The 14,607-nt window shown below is 14.5% G+C and overlaps 3 protein-coding genes across 3 annotated transcripts, besides 25 other annotated features; 2 read left to right on the top strand and 1 right to left on the bottom strand. All coding sequences in view use genetic code 6, as the record gives it.

The window, feature by feature from the left end:
* Window positions 1-62: 62 nt before the first annotated feature.
* Window positions 63-123: a microsatellite.
* Window positions 65-130: a microsatellite.
* A 22-nt stretch (window positions 131-152) lies between these two features.
* On the top strand, window positions 153-877 carry IMG5_084870 (myb-like DNA-binding domain protein; the record flags this gene model as incomplete). The annotated part of the gene is made up of 3 exons (XM_004035826.1): window positions 153-658; window positions 699-792; window positions 827-877. The coding sequence occupies 3 exons, from the start codon at window positions 153-155 to the stop codon at window positions 875-877; spliced, it is 651 nt and encodes a 216-aa protein (XP_004035874.1).
* A 185-nt stretch (window positions 878-1,062) lies between these two features.
* Window positions 1,063-1,110: a microsatellite.
* A 771-nt stretch (window positions 1,111-1,881) lies between these two features.
* IMG5_084860 (hypothetical protein) lies at window positions 1,882-2,340 on the bottom strand (the record flags this gene model as incomplete). The annotated part of the gene is made up of 2 exons (XM_004035825.1): window positions 1,882-2,131; window positions 2,185-2,340. The coding sequence occupies 2 exons, from the start codon at window positions 2,338-2,340 to the stop codon at window positions 1,991-1,993; spliced, it is 297 nt and encodes a 98-aa protein (XP_004035873.1). The 3' UTR covers window positions 1,882-1,990.
* Window positions 2,341-2,377: 37 nt separating this feature from the next.
* Window positions 2,378-2,415: a microsatellite.
* Window positions 2,389-2,439: a microsatellite.
* Window positions 2,440-2,531: 92 nt separating this feature from the next.
* Window positions 2,532-2,602: a microsatellite.
* Window positions 2,603-2,697: 95 nt separating this feature from the next.
* Window positions 2,698-2,744: a microsatellite.
* Window positions 2,702-2,744: a microsatellite.
* Window positions 2,745-3,369: 625 nt separating this feature from the next.
* Window positions 3,370-3,558: a microsatellite.
* Window positions 3,500-3,561: a microsatellite.
* Window positions 3,507-3,576: a microsatellite.
* Window positions 3,577-6,406: 2,830 nt separating this feature from the next.
* Window positions 6,407-6,459: a microsatellite.
* Window positions 6,460-9,287: 2,828 nt separating this feature from the next.
* Window positions 9,288-9,399: a microsatellite.
* Window positions 9,290-9,415: a microsatellite.
* Window positions 9,380-9,445: a microsatellite.
* A 686-nt stretch (window positions 9,446-10,131) lies between these two features.
* Window positions 10,132-10,193: a microsatellite.
* A 276-nt stretch (window positions 10,194-10,469) lies between these two features.
* Window positions 10,470-10,532: a microsatellite.
* Window positions 10,533-11,987: 1,455 nt separating this feature from the next.
* IMG5_084850 (prp18 domain protein) lies at window positions 11,988-12,770 on the top strand (the record flags this gene model as incomplete). Its single annotated transcript, XM_004035824.1, has 3 exons — window positions 11,988-12,333; window positions 12,387-12,500; window positions 12,748-12,770. 3 exons carry the CDS (start codon window positions 11,988-11,990, stop codon window positions 12,768-12,770), a joined length of 483 nt encoding a protein of 160 aa, XP_004035872.1.
* Window positions 12,588-12,659: a microsatellite.
* Window positions 12,615-12,706: a microsatellite.
* Window positions 12,622-12,712: a microsatellite.
* Window positions 12,649-12,719: a microsatellite.
* A 541-nt stretch (window positions 12,771-13,311) lies between the features above and the next one.
* Window positions 13,312-13,403: a microsatellite.
* Window positions 13,404-13,614: 211 nt separating this feature from the next.
* Window positions 13,615-13,645: a microsatellite.
* Window positions 13,646-13,957: 312 nt separating this feature from the next.
* Window positions 13,958-13,990: a microsatellite.
* Window positions 13,991-14,568: 578 nt separating this feature from the next.
* Window positions 14,569-14,607: part of a microsatellite that runs on past the window's edge.

Genomic DNA, 14,607 nt, shown 5'->3' with positions numbered 1-14,607 from the left:
TTTTTTTTAAAAAAAAAAAAAATAAAAGGGAAAAATAAAATTAAAATTAACCGGTTCCCACCGGAAAAAAAAAAAAAAAAAATTGGAAAAAAAAAAAAAAAGGAGGAAAAAAAAAAAAAAAAAAAAAAAATTATCTCTTTAACTAAAAAAAAATGGAAATAAAAACACCTATTCCTTAATAAAAAAGATAATATTCAGACCAAACCCAATAAAAATTTCTTACTACAACTTCTCAAAATGATGTATTTATTGATTTAGTTAAATAAATGTTAAAATCTTCTTCACCTTAATAAAATACACCTTCATCTTTTTCCAATTCTGAATCTTCAAATTGCTTAAATACTAGTCTTGGAGTTTAAAACAATGAACAATAGACCAAAAGATGGTGGAAAAAAGAAGAAGATGAACTTTTGAAAGACCTTGTATAATAATATGGGCCAAAAAACTGGAAAAAAATAGCAAGTAATTTTCCAGATAGAAGTGATGTTTAGTGTTTACATAGATGGTAAAAAGTATTAAATCCTTCTCTTGTAAAAGGACCTTGGACAAAAGAAGAAGATTAAATATTAAGTGAATTAGTAATAGAATAAGGGCCTTAAAAATGGAGTCAAATTGCTAAAAGTTTACCTGGAAGAATTGGTAAATAATGCAGAGAAAGGTATTTTTTATATGTTTTATGTTTATTGATATTTATATAGATGGCATAATCATTTAAATCCATAAATCAAAAAAGATAAATGGACAGAAGATGAAGATTAGAAAATTATAGAGGCTCATAAAATGTATTTATTTGTATATAATATATAAATTATATTTTATAATAAAGATATGGTAATAAATGGGCTCTTATTACTAAATTATTACCTGGAAGAACTGATAATGCAATAAAAAATCATTGGAATTCAACAATCAAAAGAAAAATAAAAATATAAAAATAAGAATAAGAAATAAATAGTTTTAGTAAAAACTAAAAAAAATATGAAGAAAATCCAAAAAAAATACTAAAAAAAGTATTTATTTCACCAAATAAATAAATATAAGAAAATAATAAATATATCCAATATAATAATAATAATAATAATAATAATAATAATAATAATAATAAGTAATTAAATTATTTCCTAATTTTCTATTTAAAATTCTAAAGGATTTTAAGCTTATAAATCTATGATTAAATTTTAAACTCCTGTTAAATAATTCGAATATTCATAAAATAAATAAAATTCTAATGCTTAATAAGAATAAATATAATCTATATAAAAAAATATAAGTAAATTATAATAATACATATATATATTTTTTTGATTTACTTATTTTCTAGTAAATAATAAATGCTTAAATTTAGTTTTTCCCTTGTTTACTATTGAAGAAATGTAAAATTCTTAATGTTCAGAATAATTAATATAAAGTATATTATATACTATTTAATAAAATTATTAAAGATATAATTGAAAAAAAAAAAAAAAAACGAATTAAGAACAGATAATAATAAATTAATAAATAAAAAAAAATATATATATATATATTATATTTATTGTATTAAATATATTAAAATGGACTTTTATAATATAATAATTAAACATATTTTTTTTTTTTTTTTTATAATGTAAAAATATAAATTATTTATATATTCTTATTTTTTTTATATTAAAGCAAAAAAATAATCTTTTTCATTTTTTTGTTTATAAATACACAATAGCTATTTAATTTATATTTAAGAAAAGAAAAAAAATTCAGTAATTAAATAAATAAATAAAAAAAAAATATTTAATTTAAAAATATTTTTTATTATTAATTTTTTTTTTTTTTTCAAAAAAAAAATAATTGGATATAATCTTTATTCCTTTTATTGATTTTTTTTTTATATATATATATTTAATAATCATATAAGATTTTATAATGAAATATTTAAAACTTGCAATATTTTTCTTTTTTTTATAAAAAATTTTATATTATTTTCAATAATAATAAATAAAAAAATCCATTACTATCATCTTCTTCCTTTATTGAATATTTCATCTGTATTAAATGCACTTTATGGTAAAAATCTATCATTTTCTTCATCATATTTAGGTAAGGCTACAATTAAATTTTTATTAAGTTCTTGACTTAATTTATAATTTAAAATAACCTATTTTAAATATATTTTAACTTTAAATAAAAATAATAAAATAATCAAAAAACTTGTTTTTTTCTCTAATGACATTCAACATAATCTTCTGTTTCATCTGTACACATTTTAAGTGGTAAAATTTCTGCTCTAATACAATCGAGCATTCTTTCATAAAAAGGTAAACAAGGATGAGCACCTCCGTTTAAGTTAAATCCTTAATGAGCCATTTTGATATAATTGTATTTTTAATATTATGTTATATGTTATATATATATATATATATATATTTATTAAATATATATTTTTTATTTAATATATATTTTTTACTAATTTAAATACAAATCAAAAAAACCTAAATAAATTTATAAGACTATAAGCTATTATATTATTTAGTTTTTTAATTTTTGTTAAGGGAAGTAATAATAAATAATTTTATATAAAAAAATGAATAAAGTTATAATTTAAATAAAAAAATGAATATAATAATTTATTTTTATTTATGAAAAAAAAAAAAAAAAATTCTGTGAACTAAATAAAGCAATTAAATAATAAATAAAACTAAATAAAATTTATAAAATATTTTTAATAAAAATAAAAAATACATAAAAATAAAAATAAATAAAATAAAAAAATCATTCATAATATTTAAAAGAATTATTTTTTTTATTAAAAAAAAAAATGCCGTCTCAATATAAAAAATAACAAAAAGAATAATTAATATTTAGTTCTGAAGATCTGTACATTCAGATATATCTATTATATCATCTGAAGATGAAATAACAACTATAGGTATTTATAAATAAAATATTTAAAAAATACAAAAAAAAACCAAAAAATATAGATAATAAAAATGAGTTTATTCATTTAAGTTAATAAATGAAAAATTTTTTTAATTAAAACTAGTAATTATAAGACAATATAAAATTTGAAAGATTAAAAGTTTCTGATGATGAAAAATGTGAAAATAAATAAAAATCAAATGAAAATGATGAAGATAAGAAAAATAAGAACGAACTGGTAAACTTTGGAATTCTATAATATAAGATGTAAATAATAATAATCATAATGTTCCAAAATTAGAAACTATTAATCACCGTTTGAATATATTTAAATAAAAACCAGAAAAAATAGATTTTTTCGAATTGCTAAAGCCTAAAATTTAAAACACGACAGGATAAAATGATATTTAAATAATTTAAAATAATAATTAAAATTCTTAGAAAAATTTAAATAATAATGAAAATATAAATATCAATTAATATAATAATAATCATAATCATAATCATAATCATAATCATAATCATAATCATAATCATAATCATAATCAAAATCAAATTCAAAATCAAAATCAAAATCATAATCATAGTCATAACGTAAGTCATAGTCATAATCATAATAATAATAATATTAATAATAATAATAATAATAATAATAATAATAATAATAATTTTAATAATTTATAAAATCTTCAAAATTATAATTCTTATTAATTTAAAAATTCGCATGAATTCACTGATGAAGATGGTAGTATAACTTATTATTCTTTTAAGAAAAAACTTTAGGAAAAATTTAAAAGAAAAAATAAATAATAAAAAGTACAAAAACTCTTAAGGTAAAAATCCTATAATGCAACATAAAGAAGAGAAAATACTATTTGGAGAGGAGATTAAGAGGCTAAAAGACTTGCAAAGTCCATTGAAGCCATAAACTAAATTAAATTTGAAGGGAAAAACAAGTCACAAAAAGATTTAAATAATTAAAATTCATAATAGCATGGATAAATGTATAAAAATAATAAAAATTATTTATCTTAAGAAAGGAATTTTGACTTAGGAGTTAATTTTGAGACTAGAATAGGATAAATATTAAATTAAAGTTATTAATAATAGGGTGAAGATAAGGAATAGTTTAAGAAAACAGCAAATTTCATACTTAAGGATTATATGAAAAATAAAATAAATAAAAAAAGTTTTCCACCTGCTATTTAAATGTTTAAAAACGAAGAAAGTAAGATTTTGAATAACTTTTTACCCAATTTTAATTCAGGATTTAATTTGCCAAATAAAAATAATATATTTTTTGGTATAGATGATGTTTAGTTAAAAAATGAGACTGCGGAAAATTAATTTATTAAATTTTAAGAAAAATTAATTAATTAAAGTGTAGTAATTTCTTTTTGGGAAGAACTTTAATTTATTAAAAAATGACAAAAAAAAATAAATATTTATATATATTATATAAATTATTATTAATAAAAAAACAACTAAATTAATATATATTTATATTTAAATTAATAAATATTTCAATACAATCAATGTCTTTAATTTAAACAAAAAAAATATTATATATATTATCCTATATAATAAAATTAAATATCAAAAGATATATATATTTTTAAAATACTATTAATTTATATAATAATTATAATAAGTGTTTCAAAAAATATAAAAAAATAAATAATTATATTAAAACTGTATATAATATAAATATTAGAAAAGTTTTTTAGAAAAAAGTTTTTAAATTTTTCCATTTTTTTTGTTGTTGTTTTTTTTAGTAAATATCTGTAATTTTCTCTGAATTATTTTATAAAACTGAAAAAAAAAAATTTATTTACGTAAAATAAAAATAGAATAATAAACTATATGAAAAATAAAAATATAATGTTCATTGCTAATGTTTTGTACATTTTTAATTAAAATTCGAAATAAGAGTTTACTTTTAGACTTGAAATTACAGTATGATGCTTCTTTTAAGATTATTAAAATATTATTTTGATTGATTTCGGATTTATTTATGAAAAGTTATAGCGTTTAAGTAGCATTTTTTAAAATAAATGAAGATTAATTATTATAAATGGAGTTTATTTATATTTAAATAAAAAATTAAATAAAATTTAAAATTATGCGTTTGAATTATAAATTAGAATTTTTTACAGAAATAAATAATTTATAAAAAAAAATAAAAAGAAATATATATGTCTTCTTTTGTTATTATTTTTAATAAAAAATTAAACAAAAAAAGATATTAATAGTGGCTTTTATTAAAAGATCAAATATTAATTTTAAAAACTTATTTATTATCTAATTTTTACTTTGTTTTTTATGTTTTTTTGTTTTTTTTTTTCTACTTTAAATTTGTTAATAGGTTTATTATTTTCTTTAAGTTAAAAAGTTCGATATCTAACTAATTTTATCCAATATAAAAGATTTTTTTAATTCGCTTTATTGTTCTTATATTAGAAATTTATTTAAAATGCATTTTTGGAAGATTTTATAAATTACAAAAACAACAAAAAGTTAGACTTTTTTTTTATTTAATAAAAAAAAAAAGAATTTTTAATTAAAAATATATTTTTTATTTATTTTATAATTATATATATATAAATAATATAAAAAAATCATTTATTTTTTCTCATTCTTCCCTATATAACTACCTAAACTTTACTTGGATCATCTAAATCTTAAATAAGGGCATTTCCCCATTAATTAATTCCTAAAAAAATCCCTTCATGTATAATATTTTTCAATTAATAATCATAAATATATATTTTTTCGCCTTAAAAAGCTAACCTTTAATTAATTTTATTAATCAATTATTTAGTTAATTCGTTATTATATTAAATGATATCTAAATAATAATAAATTTTTTCCCAAAGAATATCTAAAAAATCGACAGGATCTATTTTTTATTAAATAATATCAAATAAAGAAATCGTCTAATTTTCCAATTCTTTTGGTTTTACATATAAATTTACCCCAACACCAATTAAAAGATTCATATTTTGATCACTTTTAACTAATATTCCTGCAATTTTTTTATTTTCAAAATGCACATCATTAATCCATTTAATTTTTAAAAAATCTTTTTTTTGTTTCTAAAAAAGCATTTAATCTAAACTCTCACAAACTACCAAAGAAATAATCAAAGGAATAATAGATGAAAAAATAGGAAAATTAATTAAAAAAGTACAATAGAAATTCCCTTTTGGGGATATCCATTTATTTTTACCTTATCCTTAACCTTGGATTTAATATTTGGTTAAAAAAGCATAAAAAGTATCTTTTTTTTAATTTATTTTAAAAAATTCTCCTATGTTCATAGTTGAGTCTAAAATATTGAATTCGAATATATTTATCTATTTATTTCCTTTTATTCCTAGTTAGCGAATTTTTTCTAGTTTTGGAGTTTCTTCATTTATATTATTTGATAATTATTTTATGTATTATTTACATGTTTATACATATATGTACTTTTCATATAATTTTATCCAAGATATACACTATTAAAATTCAATTTTTTAAATAATAGAACCTTTTTTATATAAAAAATTAACATTTTTTTATAAAAAGTAATCATAAAATGCCAAAAAGATGAAAAAGAGAAAATTTATTTAATTAAAAATTTATTTTTTTATGAATTTTAAAATTATGCTTTTAATTCATTATTTGTTAAAATTTGTAAACAAATTCCTCCCTAAATAATTATTTCACCTTTATTTATTTTAATAGGAATATTTTCACCATATTCATTTTTCAGTAAAGCACTTAAACTTTAATTCTATTTAACAAAAAATATAGAAACTAATGCCCAATCATATTAAAAAGGTAAAATTTGTTAAGAATTTTTTTCAAAAGTAGTATTTAAACCAAAAAAAGACGTTTTTTAATTTTTAAAAAATTCAGTATTAGAATATGTATTTTTGAAAAAATCCGAAAAATAATAAAAATCAATTATTTAAATAAAATTTAAGAAAAAAATATTAAAAAAATTAATTAATTCTTAATTTTTTTCCTTTTCTTCAATTTTTATAAAATTGTGGTTATTTTTTAAAAAACCTGCTTTTTATATATTTTTTATATAGTTTGGATTTTAAAACTGATTTTGGTATGTTATTCCTAGTTATTATTAAAAGGTATTTTAATTTTTTAATAATAAAGAAGTATTGGTGTTTTATATTATTAAAATGTTTTATTGTTTTAGTGTTTATATTATTTATTTTGTGGATTCTTGGTCTCCTTTGGAGGCATTAAGAAATTATTAGTATTATGTTTTTATTAATTTAAATTAGTTCATTTTTTTTTATTTTTATTTTTTTTGAAATATTTATAGTATTTTATATAAATTTTAAATTGGAATCTTATTTATTTTTATATTAAAATAAAGTATATATATGTATTTACTTATTATGATAAGAAATTAAGTAAATAATAAAATGCATTTTATATTTAAAAAAATTATTTTATAGATAATAATATTATTTAATTGGTCCTTTTTTTTATATATATGTGATAATAATTTTTAAAATTTAAAAGTAAAAGAAGAAGAAATATGTATAAATTATTAAATAGGGATGATAATTACATTTATTTTTATTATAATCAAATTATTAATTTAATAATTAAATAGTTTATAACAACCATTATTAATATTTGCTATTTTTTGATAATATAAATTTATAATTACATTAATTTTAAGCAATACATATTTAATTTTAAATTTCTTGAATGTAATAATAATGAAATTAATCATTAATATTAAAAGAAATAAATTAATATAATAAAAAGAGAAAAAAAATTAAAATGAATTAATATTATATAAATAATAAATTTATAATATAAATAAAAACACTACATTGTATTAAATCTAATTATTTATTTAACAAAAATAGCCTTTTATATTAAATAATTTCATACAATATTTATATTTAAAAAGAAAGAAAATATATATGTATATATATATATATATATTTTTTTTTATATTTTAATATTTTAGTATTATTTTTTGTTATTTATATAAAGATAAAATAATATAAAAAATAAAATGTATTTTGGGTTCCTAAAAAAATAAAAAAAAATGTTTAAATAACAAAATTATAGTATTCTAATATTTTGCCAAAAAACAAAAAATTTAAATAAAATTGCCAATATAATTAAACTCGGAAAAAATAATAAAAAATTGCGCAAATTCATTATATTTAAAAAAAAAAAAAAAAAATCTAAAACACAAATTATAATATAAATAAAATATTTATATATTTTTTTTTGTATTATATTTATATAAAATGGATTTTTTTTATAATGAATACATAGAAGATGAAGAGTTTAGAAATTATTAAAAAATAAAGTTTTTAGAAAAGCAAAAGCAATATTAATTAACTAATTAAATTTTAAATTAAAAAGCTTATTTTTTATAAGACGAATATAAATAAAATGATGAATATGATTATATATAAAAAAAACTTAATGAACTTATATCAAAATAATATTAAAATAATAATACTTATTCTGATATTAAAAACTTAAAAGAAATATTTGATTAATCTATAATAGAAAAAGATAATGATAATAATGAGTTTTTAGAAACATTAAATATATATGAATTATAGTATTTCGAATATGATGCATAATTATAAACAAAACATGAGTATATTTCAAGTAAAGATTATTCGATTTCAGACATAGAAAAATCATTTCTATGCAATAGAGAATTTTTTAATAAATAAAAATAAGTATTGAATATAGAAAAAAATTATAAATCTTTTCTCAGCAATATAGAAAAATCTAGTAAATATAAATTAATATCAAGTGAATAAGATTTAATATCAAATCAAGAAAAATCATTATTATGTAATAAAACAGTAATAAGTAATGACAATAGTTAAATAATAACTAAATAGAATAAATCCATATCAAGTTTTAAAGAAGAATCTTTATGTAAATTATTTGAATATGAAATTCAAAATATAAATACTTCAGATAATAGTGTTGAAATGAAATTAATTTATGATAATGAAGAGTAAATATAACTGATAAACTAAATTTAAAATATAGAGAATAAACATGATATTAATAAAACAACTAATACAATAAATAACAACTTACATATATAAAATAAATATAATTCATAAAAAAGTAAAAACATAAATGAAAATATTATATAAAAATTAAATTAAAATGAATTGACAAATATATAATATAGTAATTTAGGAAATAGTAAATAGTTTTAAAATTAAAAATAGAGTTAATTAAATAAAATATAAAATAAATCAAAATATTAAGAATTAAATAAAAATTAAAATCAATTAAAATAAATACAATAATAAAAATTTTTAATAATTGATTAATAAGAAAAAAATTAATAATAAAAAGTTTAAAAAAATATTATTGAATAGTATTAATAATAATAATAATAATAATAATAATAATAATAATAATAATAATAATAATAATATCATTAATATAAATAATAACAATAACTATAATATTAATTATAATAATAATAATAATTTCAATTATAATAATATAATTTAAATTTATTAAAACAATATAATTTCCAATAATAATAAAAGCATTTATCTTAATAAAACTAATAAAAAAATATTATACATTAAATCCAAGATAATCAATAAAAAAAATCAAACTAATTATAATAATAATAATATAATCAATAAAAATATTTAAATAAAAAAGCAAAATAAAATGTTTCAAATATAAAATATTAAAAAAATATAAACTAATTATAATTTATATAAAATCATGAAAATTAATAAATTTAATATAAAAATTTAATAAATAAATAATAATAAAATCAAAAAAATGATTTAAATTAACAAACTTAATTAAATAAATTAATATTTAAAAAAAATCAATAATATTCTAAAATATTTGAATAATATCAATATTAAAAATAAATATAGTTATCAAAATATGATTAATAAAAAATATTTTAATAACAATAAAAATGTGAAATTAAATAATAGAAATCATAATTTGATAATATTTAATAAATTTCATCAATAGAAAATGATTAAATAGAAAATATTTAAACTGAAATAAGTAATTAATAATAATAATAAAATAAAAATTAAATAAAAAATTTGACTATTTAATCAAATAACGATTTATATATTTAATAAAAATATTCTCCATATAAAGAATAAAAAGAATATAAATAATATGAAAAAAAAAATATTGCTGTAAAATAATAATTAATATAGTTTGAAAAATAATTAATTAAAAAATAATAAAATAATAATAATAATAATAATAATAATAATAATAATAATAATAATAATTATAATTTTAAAAATAAATATAGTTAAAATGATATTGTATAATATAACAATAATTCTAAATTACCTAATAATAATTCTTTTAAATAATAATTTTAAACTATTCAAAGAAAATAAAAATAAGAATCTTTAGTAATAGTTATTGATGATTTTATTAAAAATAATTGTAAGTTAAAATAATAAGAAAAAGCAAATTATATATTTATTCCAGATTGAAAAAAGAGAATAAGATATAAAATACTATTTTATTTTTATTTATTAATATTAAACTTCATTATATATAAAATTAATAAAATGTTATTTAATTTTTATTTATAATTTATATAAGTTTTTTAATAAAATTAATATTTAAAAACTTTTTAAAATTATATACTTATGATTTTATAGAAATTATTTTTTTTTTTTTTTCTCTAAGTATCACATTCATATTTATATCATTTAGTAAATTATTTATTGACATTTTAATTAAAAAATTAATAATATTCAATCCTATAACTTTAAAATTAATTAATATTTTTTTTTTTGCTAATTACTTAAAGAGTTTGTATTTTTATAATATTTATTCTTTTAAACACACTTAATATTATTTGTATTTATTTATAAATATTTATTTCTTATTTTTACAATTAATTAAATTACTTTTATACATTTTTAATAATTAAATTATATTTAATATTTGAATTAAAAATTATATACAGATATTATATAAAGCTTAATAAAATTAGTTTAATTATTTAAACCATTTATTTAGTTGTAATTTAATACAAAAACTTATTTTTATATTTACAAATTTAAAATATTTATATAATTAAAAATTGATAAAAGTTGATTTACTTGCATCATATTACCTTTATAAGTAAGAGCTATTTCTATATAAAAAAAAGCCCTATGCAAGTCTAAATAACTTTTATAAGATTATAAATATCTTATTGATTTAGATAATAATTTACACTCTATTTATCTTTAAAAAATAGAGTCAAGATTAATATTATCATTTTTATGTTTTTTTTTATTTCTAAAAAATAAATATATGATTTTTATTTATTTTTTTAAAAAATATATCTATATGTGTCTTTTTATATTAAAATAAATTTGATTTCTTATTAACTAGAAAGAAATATAAATACATATTTAAAAAAATTGAATAATAATTTATATATATGGATTCCTTAAAAGAGTACTAAGTAAAAAGTAACAAGAAATAAAAGCACAAGGCCAATATATAAGAAATTCTGTTATCGAAAAAGAACGTGAAAGATAATATTTGGAAGATTTATAAAATGAAAAAGAGAAAGAAAAATAAAAAAATCAACAATATCTAGAAGAATTAGAAAAAACAATATCAAATCCATATAAGAAATTAAAAAAAGATCCCAAATTAGATGACATATTAAACATAGAAAAACAAGAAACTGAATTACCTCCAATACCTTTTGAAGAAATAGTAAAAAAGCTTCGAAGTTTTGGAGCTCCAATTACATTTTTTGGAGAAACAGCAATGTAAAGGTATAAAAGATTAAGAAAATTAGAAATTGAATAAATGGAAAATAAAAGTTAAGGCGGGAATGTTTTCGATAAGTTTTTAAAAATGAATGACGAAGATTTTAAAAACAAATAAAAATAAGATGATTTATATATAGATGATGATAAAATTAATAATTTATTCAAAACATTATAATAATAGGAAAGTTTTTTAAAAGAAGAAACCACAAATGATAATTTAGGAATTGGATAAAAAAAAAAAAAAACCACAGAAAAAATAAAAAACGTTTCCAATGAAAAAAAAAGCTAAGATGTATATATATGGAGTAAAAAAACACTCAAAGACTGGCAGATTAAATTAGATTAGAGATTTTCTACAGAAGAGGATAAAAAAGCCCTTAAGGATAAAAATTAATAGGTACATATAGGTAAACTATTGAATATCTAAAACCTCTTTTTGGTTTATTAAAGGATTAAAAATGTTCAGAAGAAATTCTTGATGGACTCTATGTTATAGCACATTATTGTTTAATGAGAGAATATTCTAAAGCTAATGATAAATATTTATAATTAGCTATAGGAAATGCGGCTTGGCCGATGGGAGTTACTATGGTTGGTATTCATGAAAGAGCGGGAAGATCGAAGATTTTTAGTTCTTAAGTTGCACGTAATAAATATTTATTAGTTTAATAATTATATATATTTTTTTTAAAAAAAAAGATATTCTTAATGATGAAGCAACAAGAAAATATCTTTAGTCAATAAAAAGATTAGTTACTGTTTCTTAACTTTTATTTCCGGCTGATGATAAATCTAAGATGGTTAATTTTGATAGTAAGTATTATATATATTTTTTATTTGATGATTAAAAATTTGAGTTAAATATATAATATTAATAATAATATATTAATTAAATAAGTAAAAAATAAAAGTTATATGTAATATTTTAAATAAAATAATAATATATATTAAAAATAAATAGATATATATATAAATATTATAATAATATTTATATTTATAAATATATAAATATATATAAATATATATATATATTTTACATATATTCAATTTTTTTTTATAGCTTTGATGGAAGATTTATTTTGAAATTATAATAATTTTTTTTGTGTTGAACATTTACTTAATTTATATTTATAAATTTAATTTTAAATAAATAAATGTTATTAATAATACTAATATTAAAATTAAATAATAAACTATTAAATAATATTCAATCAGTTTTTTATTAAAATATTTAATATATTATAAAGTTTTTATACTAAATTTGTTTTTTATAATTTTTCTTGTAATTATTAAAGAAATTATGTTTTATTATTTTAAAAATATTTTAATAAAAATATATTTTTTAATATAAAAATGATATTTTAAAATTTTCTTTAATTTGTTGATAACCTTAGAAATTTTTTTTTTTTAGGATATATAAATTATATTGAGTTTTTAAAAGCTACATGATTTTTTTTTATTTTAATGATTTTTAATAAAGATTAAAGAATTTTTTTAATATAAAAAATGTTTTCATATATAATTTATTAATTATATTTTAGAATCTATATAATAATAATAATAAACATAAATTACATTAAAAAGATTTAAATAAATAAATTTAAATTATGTGAATTTAATAATGATTTTTTTTTATTTTATTTTATTATTATGTATATATATATATATATATATTTTATTTTATTAAATATTTATATTTTTTTATTTTATATTTATGTGTAATATTTTTTCAAAAGATTTTTTTACTAATTTATATTTTAAATTTTATATTATTTTTATTTTATTTTATTTAGAATGTTTTTTTTTTTTATTTTTTTTTATAAATATGAGTATTAGATTGAAAAATATTAATTATATTATTAGAAAAATTAAACATTTATATTAAAAAAATAATTAGATAACTATAAAAACATCATATTAAAAGTGTAATTTTATATTAATAAAATTTTATATAAATACTTAAACAATTTTAACAAACTAAATTTAAATAAATATGACAAAATTATTATATATATTATATATAAATATAAATTCATATATTTATTTTTTATTTTTTTATTTATATGTTATTTAAAATAAAAAAAAACTAATATAAAATATTAGAAAAAATAATAATATATGAATTAGCAAATAAATTTAATCAACCAAACATTTTAAACTTCACCTTCAGCCAAGACGTATAATACTTTACAAAAAACTTCTCCTAAACAAATAATAACAAGATTAAAAAGTTGTATATAGATAAATTAACCAAAACAAGATATTATTAATTATAAACAATAACTTATAAACACTAACTATAATTTTAAATAGTATTCTTTATATAATACTACAAATTAAAAATAATAATATAACAGTCATCATTCAGCTAATATATATTTAAATAATAAACCCTTACAATATAAAAATACTTTATGTTTAATAAAATAAGAAAAAAATAAAATGAATTAATAAATAATAAATACTCCATTATCATAACCAAATATAAAAAGTGACCTTGGTTTATCTTAATATAAAAATAATATAAGAAATAAATAAACTACTTATATAAATACAAGACAAGTAACTTCTGAATTTGAAAAATAAAAAATTAAATAATTATAAAAAAATTAAAGGTAAGAATTTTTTTTATATTATATTATTTAAATAAATATATAGAGTTTAATCTTTATACTTTTTTTAACATTAATATTCTAATTACTTAAATTTAACTACTGTACATGAATAAACTGCAGAGTAATCTTTTAAACTTTCATTTAGTGGTTAAAAATAAAATAATTTTAGCTAACTTTTTTATATTAAGGATAATGATTAAAAAGTTAAAGAATTCTAATGTATTCCTATTTAGTAATTAAATATGGAAGGTGAAAATTAAATGATAAATAAAAATAATAATAATAATAATAATAATAATAATAAT

Source organism: Ichthyophthirius multifiliis, assembly GCF_000220395.1.
Source record: "Ichthyophthirius multifiliis unplaced genomic scaffold scaff_1120509250615, whole genome shotgun sequence".
Classification (NCBI taxonomy): Eukaryota; Ciliophora; class Oligohymenophorea; order Hymenostomatida; genus Ichthyophthirius; species Ichthyophthirius multifiliis.
The sequence above is the reverse complement of the archived record's forward strand: the minus strand, read 5'-3'. Positions and strand labels throughout refer to the sequence as shown.